At 45.8% G+C, this 16,723-nt stretch overlaps 1 protein-coding gene across 2 annotated transcripts in view; it reads right to left on the minus strand.

Annotated features, from left to right (window-relative positions):
* Positions 1-7,377: 7,377 nt before the first annotated feature.
* Positions 7,378-16,723, minus strand: part of TAX1BP1 (Tax1 binding protein 1) — a 170,257-nt gene continuing 160,911 nt past the window's right edge. For both annotated transcript variants that reach the window (XM_089669889.1, XM_089669888.1), the window contains exons 17-18: positions 10,015-10,100; positions 7,378-8,987 (exon numbers count right to left, since the gene is read on the minus strand). In XM_089669889.1, coding sequence (XP_089526015.1) covers positions 8,786-8,987; positions 10,015-10,100 — 288 coding nt within the window. In that variant the 3' untranslated portion in view covers positions 7,378-8,785. The remainder of the gene's footprint in view (positions 8,988-10,014; positions 10,101-16,723) is intronic.

Consider the following 16,723-nt stretch of genomic DNA (forward strand, 5'->3'; position numbering starts at 1 on the left):
AACACGTTTTAAATAAGATCTATTATTACAGTTTTTGTACACTGTTCTGCCCCCAATGGGACAAAGTACATGTGGAACTTTGTCCCGTGCAACTAGGTGTTTCCTAAGAGTTGTTGTGAAGTCCGACTACCCCCTCCCTGTGCAGCAAATCTGACAACAGCTGGAAAGGAGACAAACAATTCTAACCACAGCTCATATCAACTTTGACACTTTCCTGAGACAAGAAGAAAGAAGCTAGAGTGAGCCAACCTCCTCTCACTCTGCATTCCCCTGGTCTCAGGACAGTGAGGGCTGCAGGCAGACTTCATAACTACACTTTGGAAGCACCTAGCTACATGGGACAAGGTACTACATCTACTTTGCCCCATGAAGGGCGGAGCATTGTAAAAAAAAAGACTGATCTTTTTTAAGCAGTTTTTTTCCATTTGGAATAAATGTTTTACATAACCATCAGAACCCAAATCTTCATGCAAAAGTGCATGATTGGGCATTTCCTAGATTGAAACGTTTGAGCATGGGAGTGGAGAGACTGAAGCTTGTCCAGGAGAAGGAAAACCCTGGACAGAACCATATTTAAGTTTAGGCCCCAGATATTTCAGGGGATGTATTGGATCCAGCACTAAGCACTGATTTATGAAGATTTAGGATCCATCCACATCTCTGTAGGGTCTGCACTGTCCAGATGACAACCGCAGACATAACCTGATCTACTCAGCAGGAGGTCATCCAGATATCCCAGTTTGTAGCCCCTGAATACAATATTCTGGACCCAAGCATCTGAAATGTCCTAGGACCAGAAAGACTGCGAAAAGTGACAGGTTTCCCTAATTCAGAAGAGGCGTTGTTCCTGGACTAGTGTGTTTGGGAATCCACTTTCAATGACAAACTGCATTCCAGGATGGGATTTGGACCCCAAGGTGTGCGAGAAAAGGAAAGAAAAAGGCTCTTTTTCATTACTAGCGTCAAAGGCTTACATCAGGAACTTTTGCCTTCTTATGGGTCAAAAAGGTATTCTTCACCCCCATGACTTTCTTGAAATAAATATCCAAGGACTCTCCAAAAAGGCATCCTCCTTCAAAGGGCATCCACACAGGATAATTTTTGCAAGGAAGTGCTGCAGACCAACATTTGAGCCAGTAGATCCTCCTTGTATACTGAAGAGGCCCATTCTGGGTATCTAATAAAGTGAATCTGTCAGACCAACACAAAAGCGCAAGGCCACAGGCAAGAGCTCTAGTTGTTTCAGGATAGCCAGATCCATCACTATTGATCCAGAATCCTGAGTCAGAAGCCTGGACCAGAGTACTAGAATCTGATAGATTGACATAGCTGCAACAGCATGTTGCATAAAGGGGCTGGTCAGGAGGAAAAAGGCCTCAAAGAGGGGCCTTTTGACCACAGAGTCTTTGAATGCAGGGCTATTCTCTACTGGGGTATTGTTAAGAAAAGAGATGGCTGGGTCCTAGATTTTTTTAGGGTTGGGCCAGTCACCATATAAGACAGGCTGTATTGCAAGAATGAGCGAACGAAGAAGGTTAGTTCAAGCATTTTTAGTGAGTCGAGGCTGGTGATCTTGGGCCAGGCTGATGCAGGCTACTCTAGGGCAAGGCACATACACACTGCATCAATAAGAACATTAATGAAACCCTTATGTTTGGGAGAAATATTAGCAGATTGGCTTTCCTCCTGCACCAACTTCTCAGAATAAGGGGTACGATCTCTATCCTCCTCTTCAGAAAGCGCAACTAGAAGGATGTTCAACTATGGACTCTTAGAATAAGAGGCCTGCTTTCAGCCCCTGCTGTCCGAGGTTTCCAAGAAAACTTAAAGCCCACCAATGAATTCAGACATATAAGCTGAAAGCTTCTCTCTGAACAATTAGGAGGAGGGAGTGCCACAGAAGGGGCTAAATTGTTCTCAGAGAAGGGTAATGGCTCAAAACTGAGGAAAACGGTCTGAACTCAGAACCAAGTCTCTTAGGGGAAATGTTGTAGGATCCCTCCTCTGCCATAACCCTTTGCTGAGAATGAACTACTATGGCCCACTGCCCTATTCACGATGTATTGCATGTGATAGGCCACTAGGGGTACTTACAACCGTCACTGCAATGCAGAAAAATATAAGCCTTTTGTGACCAGTCACAGCAGTCAGTGGACACTCAGGTATATCTAGAAGGTTGCTGTGCTATATGCAGGAAGAAACAGGGATCAGAGGACCCGAACTGTACACTGTGTACCAGATAATGGCATGCACATGTGCAGTAACCAGATGGGAAAGAGGATGCACAAGTGTGATAGCTCTCCCAGCTAAAATCCTGGCCGTTTGAGGAAAAAAGGACAACATTTTTTTTTTGTGGAAGTTGTAAGAGACGCTGTAGTGGCTATTGAAGGAGTCCTGCTAGAAGTATATTATGAGGGGAAAAAAGGGGAAGATAAAAAGATTTGCTTCTCTCAGAGGAGCAGGCCCGGACTGGCCATAGGGCACACCGGGCATGTGCCTGTTGAGCCGGGGCCGCCTGGACAGAAGCGACTGGGCGGCACATAGAGGACCCCCCTCATCCCCCGGAGCACTGTGTGGGATCTATCAGCATATCCAGTCCCCAGTGCTGACAGTCCCCGCCCACCACAGATGGGAGAGGAGAGAGAAAGCTGCTCCTCCTCCTGTGTCTGCCCCTCCTTCCTTTCTCTTTCCCTCCTTCATTTCTCTCTTTCCTTCTTTCCCTCCTTACTTTCTCTCTTTCCTTCTCTTTCTTTCCCTCCTTCCTTTCTTCCTACAAAAAAAAAAAAAAAGTAGAAAAAAAAAATCATAAAATATTGTTAAAACTGAAATAAAAACTTACTGACACTAGTGGCGGAACTACCAGGGTTGCAAAGGTCGCTCTTGCGACCAGGCCCTGGCATTGCGCCACCGGGCTCCGAAAAATGCCCGAGCCTATATTTTGTCCCAGTCTGGGCCTGCAGAGGAGAAAGGGAAGAAAGGGAATAGCCGTTCACCTAAAGTGATTTTAAAGGTTCTTTTTTTTTTTTTAATCCTGCCCATAGTATGCCATCATGTCCTTGGATTGAAGTGGTCATACCGGGATAATGCTGGCAGCTACAATCATCATCCCAGTATCAACATTTTCATCAAGTGATTCTCGTTTTTGTAGAAGTGTTTTGAGTGGCTATACAGCTACTCAATCACTTCTACAGGCGATGGAAGGGGGTCCCCCTCCCATCTCTCCACCGTGTTTCCCAGGCTCCCCTGTCCCATCAGGGAGTCCGGGACTGATCTGATTGGCAGCAGCCAGTGCACTGAACAGAGAGAGAGGAACTGATGTTGTTCCTCTCTCTGTGAGACCAGAAACCAAAAGTGATGAAGATTTAATTACTTCTGGTTTCAGTTTGTTGGAAACAAGCTGTTACTGGCTTGTGAAAGCATCTGATCAAACTGATCTTGGTTTGATCAGATGCTTTGGAGGCCAGAGAAGAGATATGAGGTTTAATACACCCCCCGTCTCTCCAAAAAGAGGACTTGTGACAGCCCAGGCTATCATATGGGATGTGGTTCATCAAGTAGATAAAAAAAATAAATGGTACAGTTAATAAATAGTAGTAATAAATTTAAATAAAACAAATAATAAAGTAAAAAATTTAAATGTACCACACATGAGGTATTGCCGTGAATGTCAGAGTGGGGTCAATAATTCTAGCACTAGACTTCCTATATAACTCTTAACTGAGAACCTGTAACAGCTTTTAAAGCATCACCTCTGAATAATGTAGTTTGTCAGCATTCCATGGGCATGCACAATTTTAAAGCATGACATGTTTGGCATCTATTTACGCTGAATGACATCATATTTTAAAGTTCATCAAAAAATTAGGTACGATATTGTATCCACTAAAATTAATTTAGGTGTATTTAAAAAAAAAAAGTGTGTATGAAAAACTGTGTAAATATCGTGTGACATAAAAAATTGCAGCACCCACCATTTTATTCTCTAAGGTCACTGCTTAAAAAAAATTATATATAATGTTTGAGGGTTCCAAGTAATTTTCTAGCAAAAAAAAAAGCAGATTTTTACATGTATGAGAGAAATGTCAAAATTGGCCCAATGGAACAATATTAGTGATTAACCACTTCCCAACTGCACTATAGCCAAAAGACAGCTACAGTGGGCAGCACAGTGGCTAAATGCTTAGAACTTCCACCTGGCAGCACTAAGGTCATTGGTTTGAATCCCAACCATGGCACCACCGGCTTGGAGTTTGCATGTTCTCCCTGTGCCTGCGTGGGTGTCCTCCGGTTTCCTCCTACACTCCAAAAGACATGCTGGTAGGTTAATTGGATCCTGTCTAAATTGGTCCTAGTATGTGTATGTATGAATGTGAGTTAGGGTGTTTAGATTGTACGCCCCTTGACTGATGTGAATGTACAATATGTATGTAAAGCGCTGCGTAAATTGACGGCATTATATAATTACCTGTAATAAAAATAAAATCCAGAGCAATTGTCCAGTTCTGGGAAGGCGCCCATGGATGTCCTCCCAGAACGCCGCCTCCCGTGCACACCCTGGGGCATGCTCTGTGACCAGTTTCCTTTGGAAACAACTGATTACAGATCGCGGTAAAGGGCCAATCACAGTGGCCTTTTACCATGTGATCAGCTGTGTCCAGTCACAGCTGATCACATGTAAACAGAGTTCCGATAACTGGCAAGGCTGTCAATACATTATTTACACTGATAATCAGGGCACTGATCATCAGTGCCATGATTATCAGTTCCCATCAGTGCAGCTTATTAGTGCTGCCTATCAGTGCCAAAGGATCCCGATGCTCTCACCAGTCGAGTTCAGTGCGAAGAGAAGAGAGAACGCACAACACCTTTGCTCTCGGGTGCAGAGCTAGATTGAAATTGGGCTCAGGTTAGTATTGGGGGGGGGGGGGAATGGATCAGTGACTGGTGGTAGAAAGTGGACAGAAACGTTCCTGGAAGTCATTTACATTTAATGATGTCTTGCTTTTTACTTCTGGTGAGTGTATAGTGTATAGTGCTGGGGGAGTATCACAGAAGTCACCGTTATTACTGGTCACTACTGGTTCACACCACACGCTGGACAAATTTGGTTAATATTGGCACAACAGATTTTTTTGGGACACATTATAGTGAATTTATTCACATATTTGCTATTCACTATTTGCAATAAGTTGGACATTTCATTTTAGGTCAATATTCATATTATTTTGGTACACTGCAATACTGCATGGTAATGTATAATGTTTCATTTATTCCCTTGTATTAGCGCTGCACCTTTTGTTTGTGTTTGTACAGTGGAAGTAGAGGGTTTGCCACATTGTGCTAGCTGCTTCCATATTTCCTTTTGCGCTCACTGTTCACATTTTTATAATTAGGTTAATTAGCAACAGGTCAGTAACATGACTGGGTATAAAAAAAAAGCATCTTAGAGAGTCAGAGTGTCTTTGAAATAAAGAGCGGAAGAGGTTCACCAATTTGTGAAAAGCTGCATATAAAAATTGCCGAACAATTTCAGAATAATGGTCAATGTAAAATTGCAAAGATTTTAAATAAATCATCATCTACAGTACATAATATCATCAAAAGATTCTGGAGATATCTCTGTGCGCAAGGGACAAGGCTGAAACGCAATATTGGATGCCCATTATATTCAGGCCCTTAGATGCCACTGCTTTGAAAACACGCATGATTCTGTGATGGACATCACTGCATGGGCTGTGGAATACTTCCAAAAATCGCTGTCTGTGAACACAGTTCGCCGTGCCATCCAAAATGCAAGTTAAAGCTCTATGATGAAGAAGCCATATTTGAACGTGATCCAGAAACACGGCCATCTTCTCTGGGCCACAGCTCATTTATAAAGGTCTGTTGCAAAGTAAAAAACTGTTCAGTAGTCAAATCAAAATTTTACATTGTTTTTGGCAACCATGGGCACTGTGTCCTCCGGACTAAAGAGAAGAGGGACCTTTCAGCTTGTTATAAGCACACAGTTCAAAAGCCTGCATCTCTGATTGTATGGGGGTGCATTAGTGCAGATGGAATAGGCAGCTTGCATATTTGAAAAGGCACCATCAATGCTGAAAGATGTATCCAGGTTTTAGAGCAGCATATGCTCCCATCCAGACGACATCTTTTCCAGAGAAGGCCTTGCATATCCTAGCAGGACAATGCTAAACTGCATCTATTACAACAGCATGGCTTCGTAGTAGAAGAGACCGGATGCTTAACTGGCCTGCATGCAGTCCAGACCTTTCACCAATTGAACAAGAATGGGACAAAAACTCCAGCAACTGGTCTCCTCAGTTACCAGACATCTACACTGTGCTGTTAAAAGAAGAAGAGGGGAAGCTAAAACATGGCCCTGTCCCACCTTCTTTGGAGACATGTTGCTGTCATCAACTTCAAAATGAGCTTATTTTTTCCTTAAAATTGTATCTTTTCTCAGTTTGAACATTTGATATATTTTCTACTTTCTATTGTGAATAAAATAGGAGTTTGAGATTTACAAATCAATGCTGTTTTTTGGGGATTTTACACAGCGTCCCAACTTTTTTAGATTTGGGGCTGTACTTCAAGGAGTACTCTGGTCACAGCATACACTTTCATTTTAGAACATCATCATTGTAATAGCAATACAAAAAACAATTATTTTTGACAATCCAATATAAGCGTTCTTTAAAAAATAAAAATCATCTTTTAGGTGAGTGCTGCCTGTCTGCGGGCCATCTCTTTCCACACCTTCCTGGATTCCCAACATGCTTTGCAGCTTCTCTTTGGCCATTTGCTTTCAATTTCTAAGGACTACATATCCCACTGTAACTTGCTGTCTGCAAGCAGTTATTACTCTACTGACTCCACCTCCTGAAACTCCTCCTCTCAGCACCTCTGAAGGTCAGAAGGCAGGCTCTTTGAAATGTGTGACACAGTCACAGAGCATAGTGAATACATGTCACAGAATTAAGTAAATACTTTGGGATCTTCACAAAGTGAGTTTACAAACTTCAAGATCTTTAGGTTAATAAACGTAAACTAGAAGTTTAAATACAATGTGGAAATTGTATATATGATTTTACATTTGACCATAGATATGCTTGAAAGGATTCTTCATCTGTGTACCTTCTCGCAGGTTAAATATTGATAAACACCAAACACATCTAGCAGGTAATTTTCTCTCACACTGACTGCCACCATCATGTGTACGCATGTAATAGAGATGTTAGATCATAAGGGTTGGATTCAAGGGGGTGATATCAATGGTGTAATGATCTGAGGAAAGCACTGTGAAAATGTCAGCACTATAAAAACAAGTAAAACAAAATACATGTATGAGGGATACTATGAAATGATTTCACAAAATAATTAGACATAATTGTGTTTATTCAAAACAGGATTACAAGAAGAAACTGTGCAATCAAACGCATTTAGCAAGTTACTTTTATAATTTATTTATGCTAAATGAAAAAAAAATTATACAATGCCAAGCCAAGACAAACGTATCAACTTTGTATAAATAACTGTAATTAGACATTCAATTCTTTCATATTTCAGCAAGCAGTACTTACAAGTTTTTCCACTGTGGTAGCAAACTCTACCCTTTACCTTTACCAGTAATCCATATATGCCTGCCACCAGTCAATCCCTGCAGTTTCCTAAAAAGCCTTAGCTGGCTATACACTAGAATTTTGTTTGAAATTTTTCATATTAAGAATGTTCATTCCAATCCTTTAATGGAGTTAAATCATTGTTCGTTTTTGACTGCAGCAACAAAAAAAATTTGAAAAAGCAGGAAGGATTTTTTTCCCCCTCAAATTTCTAACAGTGTATGTGGTTTTCATTTTGGGAAATTACATTCATTTCAAAATTCAATGTTAAAAGCAAATAAAATTTTGAAGTACTTTCACAAGACATCATTCATTCCTTGAATGTACAAATAATTTCTGCGTGAATGTTGGTATGAATATTCATATGAATGTTCCCTGGAAAATGTACTAGTGTAGAGTCAGCTTTAGCTGGATGTGTACATTTTTCCCAAAGTGACTTCCCTCAAAACTGCCATCTATCTTCATGTACTAAAAATGTTATTGATATTGATACACACAGATGTAAGCAGAGTCCTTTTAAAAAGATTAGTTTGCTGAATCTGATGGTATCTTACCAATCACAACCCACCACACTAGAAAAATCAGTTACACTTTACTAGCCGTCGAAATGGACTAGTGGGACTGAGCAAAAGTCAGGAGAAATCTACTTGTACCTCTCTCTTAGGACTCACTTTTTGAACTCTAGCTCAGAGCACACGATATGGTTGCCTCCAGTGTGTGGAAGTGAAGCATCAACTTGAAGCTTTTAGGATTGCCTCTAGAAGATTAGCACTAAATGAGGATGTGCTATGTCAGGCATTGTCCACCATTACTAAAACAAACAACACAAAATTAAAAGACATGCAGCATTCTATCACAGGAATGTGATTCCATATTAGGCTCACTCATAACTTTAACAGCTAAAGAATTAAAAAGAAGGAAGCTATTAAATGTACAAAGTACAGAGCAATCTCAGCACAGATCTGAGACATACAGATGAAATCTTCTACCATAAAGTTACATTACAAGAGATGAACAAACGACCCCAGCAGTTTATACACAGCTAGTTACATTGCAGTGCAGTTGTGTATAGTGCAGACTGGAGTTTTTGCTTTTAAGCATTTTTTTCTTCTTTTTTAAGGTGAGCTTCTCACCATGCTATGCTTTATACACCAAGCAGAACAGGCCTATTCAAAATTTAGGACGTTGCCATCAAAATGTGTCTGGACGTGACACTCGAATGCTTGCTGATCGCAGTCCAGAGGAAACTGCTCATTACACATAGGACATGTTTTCCAGTGACTCTCTACATGCTCCTCAAAGTGGCTCTGCATGTAGTTGGGTGGAAACACCATAGTGCACAGTGGACACTTCTTCAGCATGGCATATCTAAAACAAAGAATCACAGTACAATAATAATTACATACAAACTCAAACAATAACCTAGCAATCAGCTGATTCTGTGTAGGCAGAAAGCGGTCATACATGCATACTGTTAGTGAAAGGCAGGCATTCATAGGTATTTGTATTGAGTAGCAGGGAGTATGTGAGAATGCCTAGTTTCTATTTAGAACTGGTTATTCTGTGTGACAAACACGCAGCTGCAAGCACACTGAGATACTACTGCATTGCATACCGTTGGAATGACCTTAAACTGACACATGTACACACTGTCACCAATTTACAGAGCTTGCATGAAGGCTCTCCTAGCACATGCAGTTGGCCAATATGCTCCTTGTCACAGGCAGAGGTTTCTAATATCCTAGTCAATTACTATGACAAAAAATTGTCCTTTGTCCTTTTTTTGAAAGCTATGTATATGTACAGTGGCTAAGCGGTTAGCACTTCCACCGGGCAGTACTAGGATCGTCGGTTCAAATCCCAGCCACGGCACCACCTGCCTGGAGTTTGCATGTTCTCCCTGTGCTGCGTGGATTTCCTCCGGGTACTCCGGTTTCCTCCTACACTCCAAAGACATGCTTGGTAGGTTAATTGGATCCTATCTAAATTGGCCCTAGTATATATATGTATGAATGTGAGTTAGGAATCTTAGATTGTATACCCCTTGAGGGTTAGGGACTGATGTGACTGTACAATGTAGAAGTAAAGCACTGCGTAAAATGATGGCGCTATAGAAGTACCTGTAATAAATAAATAATAATGTAGGAGCTGAGCACATGATTAATAATCAGGAGGCTACTGCGCCATCACAGAAAATCTCCTGCTTAAAACTGATGGATCTGATAAAGATTTTTTCAGTAATTGGACACACCGTTACAATTTAGATTGGGTAAGTTAATGGAATTTATCTGAAATGAAGGTAATTGCCTGATAAGCATTTAAAATCAAACATATTGAGGTGATTTAAAATATATCTTTGCTTTTACTATGTAGTATATCAGCAGCAGCTCGTTACCTTGGATCAAAGCAGAAGCCAGATTGCTCTTGTCCAGGGAAGCCGGGAGGATCCACATCCAGCTGAATGTTCACATCATCATCATCCTGAGCAGAGGTTAATGGTAGAAAATCATTATTTGGAGTACACATATCATATGCTAGTCAAAACTACTTTCATTTCTCATTGTCTTCAACCTCTTTCCAAATACCTTTTTTTTTGTAGCACATTTACAATCCCAAGCTAGTCATTGATGACTCAATCACAAATCTACCATGGATCATACAATTTGGCTCCATTCATGCAACTTGAGACATCAGAGTCACATAATAAATTGCAGCAAATTCTTTTCAAGGGCACAGGTTCACATCGATGGAACTTTAAGTAGCAGCGATTTTGAAAAGGTACCTGCACTACTTTGGTGCGAACTTTGATGCAACGTTGGTCCACAGAATGTAAAGTCGGATCAAAGTTGCACAAAAAGTCACAGCAAAGTTGCACTGGAAATTGTGAATATGAATGGTGCCTAACACATATTTACTAAGAATGAATCACTGACGTTTGTTTAAAAATTTGTCTGAACTTTGTTTTTGAACATGCCTAATCTTTGCCTTTACTAGCAAACATAGCTGTTTCAGGTAGTTGATCTCTTTTATTGTATGCTAATCAATGTCATTTCATGACAGTTAAGTTTTGCTGCACCCTGCATTATATACCCTCTCTATTACAGACTATTCTATCATGGAATAGTGCTGTAAATTCCACTTTACAAACCATAGTATGCAATAATAGGTTATGTCTAAATAGATTAGTATCCAATAACTCTTGTGAACAGATATAATGTAATATACACAGATATACATCATAATCCTTTACATTCAGAATCTGCGCTATGGTTTTACATGATCATAGGGAATAAAGTACAAGAAGAATCACACTACAATATATGTGTACAACTGTCTGGACATGACAAAGGCATCTGTGCATGATAATATGCTAACACGTGGAATGTGGCACATCACTTCATCAAACAAAGGATATATATGTTGGTAGATTTTCTTTGTGCAGTATGTGGTGGCACTTGATACACATTTAAAGAGAAAGAAGTGTGGTCTTGCCAGGCATTACAAATATGTGGAGGAGGGCAGCTCAATTTTGCCTGTAGCAATGGACAGTATACTGTACATGTCTCTGTGTTGAAGGGTGGCGCATTAGACCTAGTGGAGGGAATTCAATATAGTAATGACACTTTTCTTTCCGTATGACCCCTTTTACATGGTCTGTGCCAAATTCATGAAAGCCGTGTTCCAGTTCTGGTGGTAGTACCAACATGTGCACCAGACTCAGGTGCCACTTTCAGAATGCGTCGCTATGGCTGTGACAGATTCTATAAGAATTACCGACAATGTGCAGATAAGCAAACTGGCAGCATTTAAGACCAGCTCTGAGTGGTTTACAGAGAGACGCCAATTCTCAACGTTGGGCATATGTGCTGGGAAGCTGCCATTATTTTACAACTCCTTGTACAGAACTTTAGGTTGCTAGAATGCCGGAAACTGCTGGCTTCCTAGAAACTTAACTCATTCCCAGACCCATTCATCTGGCTTCCTAGAAATTAATAATTCATCCCCAGACCCATTCATCTGCTGGATGGGAGATTATCAGCCCAACAGCTGAATGTAAACAAAGCTTGAGAATTGATGCTGGTGACATCATTGTCCAAATAAAACAATGGCCATATTTAGATAATGGAGTCACCAGAATCCCTGCCTATTTGCTTACTTTTAGTGGTCATCTGGTGAGTCCCTAGCCAGCAGCTGAATGGGAGGAGTTATCCATTGCTATTGCACTGCACAGCTGAAAGTGCCTTGGCTAAAAAGGGGCTGAACCGGCGTAAACAGCCATTTGGGAAAAATAACTTTATATTCAAACTGAATACTCAGAGAACATGTTCATTCTCTCACATGACCTTTCTATAGCCAGAAGAGCTCAAGAAAGTAAAATTTAAAATCCTCACTCAGTGGTACAGATGTCCAGATATTTTACATAGTTTCTATCCATATCTTCCTGATGAGTGTTGACAATGTCATGGTCCTGCTGGCATAATGGCCAGATTCCTACATTACCAGAATGGGCATTGGAATTACTCTGCTATGGACTTAGAATAACTTTTAGCAGCAGAATACAGTCCTCTTGGATTGTATTCCATACCTCAGCAGAAGTTTGATATGGCATCTTCATAATTACAACATTTCATTGTCTTGGTCATGGTGGGGACAGGTGCTATGTTCCCCTTACTCCCCAAACCTTTTCTTGGAATGCTCCAATCATTTTTTCCATCCCAACCCTCTATGCCAGGCATGTCCAAAGTCCGGCCCGCGGGCCAATTGCGGCCCGTGTTCCGGACTGAAACGGCCCCACAGGTGAGCTACCCAAAATATATAACTTATGGCCCCCAGTAGTGATTCCCTGAAAGCTACTGAGGACTCCAGTGATCTCTTGACATCATCAGCTGGCGCAGGAAGGAGAGCCCAAATCTCGCGACGTCCGAGATCTCGTGAGATTTGGGCTTTCCTTCTCTGTGTGCCGGCTGATGACGTAAATTCCCGCTCGACAGATCTCTGGAGTCCTCAGTGGCGTTCGCAGAATCACTAGTGGAGGGCCGTAAGTTATATATTGGGCAGCTCATCTGTGGGGTCCGGAACGTGGGCCGAGGGATCCCAGGTGGTGCGCAGGGAATTACTACTGGGGCTACCATTTACCGTATTTTTTGCTCCATAAGACGCACTTTTTCCCCCCAAAAAAGGGGGGAAAACGTCAGTGCGTCTTATGGAGCGAATATAAAGCGGCCGGTCCGGTATTTCTGCCGCCACCATGTCAGAATACCGGGCCGGCCGCTCAGCTGTTGTCTCCTGCAGGGCCTTACCTGTTCCTTGCTCCAGCGCTGCACAGTCTTCCCGCGCTGGCTTCTGTGACAGCCGGGTGCCCACTGCGCATTCGCTTCGCTTTGTGAATGGTCATCGCAGTCTCTGATCATCTGTACTGTGTCCGCAGTCTCTGGTCATCTCCTGTAGTATGTCCGCAGTCTCTGGTCATCTCCTGTACTGTGTCCGCAGTCTCTGGTCATCTCCTGTACTGTGTCCGCAGTCTCTGGTCATCTCCTGTACTGTGTCCGCAGTCTCTGGTCATCTCCTGTACTGTGTCCGCAGTCTCTGGCCATCTCCTGTACTATGTCCGCAGTCTCTGGCCATCTCCTTTACTGTCCGCAGTCTCTGGCCATCTCCTGTACTATGTCCGCAGTCTCTGGCCATCTCCTGTACTATGTCCGCAGTCTCTGGCCATCTCCTGTACTATATCCGCAGTCTCTGGTCATCTCTTGTACTATGTCCGCAGTCTCTGGTCATCTCCCCCCTCCAGGGACCCCCCTGCTCCCGGTGATTTCAAGATGGCGGCGGGAGCAGACACGCTTTAGGAGCTCCTGCGCTCCTAGCCCCAATCCGCTGCCATCCGGGCCGCAGCGGAACCCAGCGGGGCCCCTAAGACACTCCCGGCCCAGCCTGACCACCAGGGACCACTTCTGGACCTTTTCCCGGAGCCCCGGAAATCGCGGCCTACCCGTGCACCCGAAGCCGCGGCCTCGATTTTGGCCGCGGCCGAGCCGCGATCGGACCGGATCGCCGGACATCTACCCGGACCGTCACCGCTCTGCCCACCGGGTCCCGCCGACCTGCCTGCCTGCCCAGGGCCCTCCCCATCAGCCCTGGGTCCTTGCTGATCACCCTGGACCACCAGGAACCGGCACGGCCTCGCGGTCTCCCTGGAGCCCTCCCTAGCTCTGGGACCACCCCAGACCACCTGGCACCCAGCCGCCACCTCGGGGCACCCAGCTGCTCGCACCCGGCGACCCTGCATGGGAACTGCTTCAGGCCTCCCAGCACCCTGCGGGCCACCCTGCACCAGCCAGCCCCAGACCAGGAACCTTTCCAGGACAACGCCGCACCTCCGCTACCTGCATCGAGGGGATTCCGAAAAACCATGGGTCTTTAATGCCGTTCCAGATATTGCAATGCATTGTTGATGAGGATTCTCCCGTCCTTCCCATCTCTTGGCCTTTGCTTGGCAACTCGAAGTCTAAGCTCCCAGCTAACACCCCTGGACACCCAGCACCCAGCTACCGGGTACCCAGCTACCACCCCTGGACACCCAGCACCCAGCTACCGGGCACCCAGCTACCACCTCTGGTCACCCAACACCCGGACCACCCAGCGAATCGAGACGTCGCCCAGCGAATCGAGACGTCGCCCAGCGAATCGAGACGTCGCCCAGCGAATCTCCCGGACCCGGACCACCCAGCGAATCTCCAGTCACCGAGCCGCCAGCATCACCAGACGCCTTGCCTGCCAACGCCCCCCAACATCGCACCCTACGTCCCCTCCACTCGCCGATCCACCAGACCCACTGATGCCCCCTCGGACGCCAGCATACTGCACCCACAGATTGCAGCCAGCCAGCTGCTGGACTCTACTCCCACTCTCCCCCTACAGAAGGACTCTAGTGGACTCCTCCACGGTGATATAGACTCTCCACATCACCTCGCCCTGACCCGTATCCCTTCACCTCCCCTGACCCGAACAGCACTGCACTCACCCCAGCATGCCACCTGCACTTCTCCTCGTTTTCCTCTCCTCCATCCCAAAAATCGCCTCCCTCTACCCGCCCACCCCCCCAAAACGGCTCTACATTGCCCCTTCACTTCTGCCCTCTCCCCACTACGGCACTCACCACCTCCTCCTGGTACTCCACTCCTCGGTCGACCCACGTGCCACCACTACCAGACCCACACGCTCCTACACCTCCCATTCCCATGCCACCCTCCTCACCCTTCTCCTTCTCCTATCCGCTGGGGACATCTCCCCGAACCCTGGCCCCTCACCACCTCTCCCCCCCTCCAGGGACCCCCCTGCTCCCGCCAGCCGCCGCAACCCCCTCAACCTCATACCTGTGCACCTCCTCCCCACATCCATCCCCCCTCTCTCGGTTGCACTTCTGAACGCCCGCTCGGTTTGCAACAAACTAACTGCCATCCATGACCTCTTCATCTCCCGCTCCCTCAACCTCCTAGCCATCACCGAAACCTGGGTACAGGCCACCGACTCTACCTCCCCTGCGGCACTCTCTCATGGAGGTCTCATCTGGTCCCATTCACCAAGACTGAGCGGTCACAAAGGTGGTGGTGTCGGCCTGCTCCTATCACCGCTGAGCACCTTCCAGGTCCTCCCTAACCCCCCCCTCCCTAACCTTCTCCTCCTTCGAGGCTCACTGCATCCGGCTCTTCTCACCCACCCCCTTAAGGATCGCAGTGATCTACAGGCCCCCCGGATCCATAGCCCGCTTCCTGGATGACTTCGCCGCCTGGCTTCCCTTCTTCCTCTCCTCTGAGCTACCGACCATCATCCTCGGGGACTTCAACATCCCCATCAACGACAACACCCCAGCTACCTCTCGACTCCTCCACTTAACCACCTCCTTCGCGCTCACACAACACACTCAATCCTCCACCCACATCAATGGGAACACCCTGGACCTCGTCTTCTCCCACCTCTGTACCCTTAACCACTTCACTAACACCCCCTTCCCTCTCTCCGACCACCACCTCCTCACGTTCTCCATCTCCCCTTCCCCTAACTCCCCCCCCCCAGTGCGCCAAACCATCACCAGCCGCAACCTCCGCAACCTGCACCCGGCCCCCCTCCACTCGGCTGCCGACCGCTTGCACGACAGCATCCTTCCACTGTCATGTCCTGACCTAGCCACCACCGCGTACAACGACTCACTATCAGCCACCCTAGACTCTCTGGCACCCCTAACCACACGCAACATCAAACCCAGACCGCTCCAACCATGGCAGAACGACCACACTAAATGCCTCAAACGTCGCAGTCGTGCGCTGGAGAGACTATGGCGCAAAACCAGGTCCCCTCATGCATTCTCCCTCTACAAATCTGCCTTCCTCACCTACACCTCCTCCCTCCACGCCGCCAAGCAGGCCTACTTCGTTGACCTGATCAACACCCTCTCTAACTGCCCTCGCCGACTCTTCTCCACCTTCAACTCCCTGCTCTCTCCCCCCCCTCCTCCACTCAGTACCTCACTTACCGCCCACGAGATTGCCACTCATCTCCATAGCAAGATTGACGCAATCCGCAAGGACATAGTCAACTTGCAGTCTACCTCCCCATCTAGCCTCCCCCCTTCCATCACCCTCTCATCTCTCCCCTCCTCTGACCTTGCAACGGCACTGCCCCCCACCACACCCAAGGCCCTGCCTACCGTAACCCCCCCATCACTGCACTCCTTCAGCCCTACTACCACTGAGGAAGTCACCAGAGTCTTCTCAGAAGCCCGCCTCACTACCTGCCCCCTGGACCCTATCCCCTCTCAACTCCTCCGGTCACCCCCCTCTTCCCTCATCCGCTCCCTTACCCACATCTTCAATCTCTCCCTCGCTACTGGCGTCTTCCCCTCCCCCCTAAAACATGCGCACATCACCCCCATACTCAAAAAGCCCTCCCTGGACTCCACTGACCTCAACAACCTCAGACCAATTTCCCTACTGCCACTCACGTCCAAGCTCCTTGAGCGCTTGGTCTACGATCGCCTAAGCGCCCACCTAACTGACAACAACCTCCTTGACCCACTACAGTCCGGCTTCCGTCCCCTACACTCCACC

This window comes from Staurois parvus, unplaced genomic scaffold, assembly GCF_062004578.1.
Source record: "Staurois parvus isolate SC_StPar_1 unplaced genomic scaffold, SC_StPar_1.0 ptg000082l, whole genome shotgun sequence".
Classification (NCBI taxonomy): Eukaryota; Metazoa; Chordata; class Amphibia; order Anura; family Ranidae; genus Staurois; species Staurois parvus.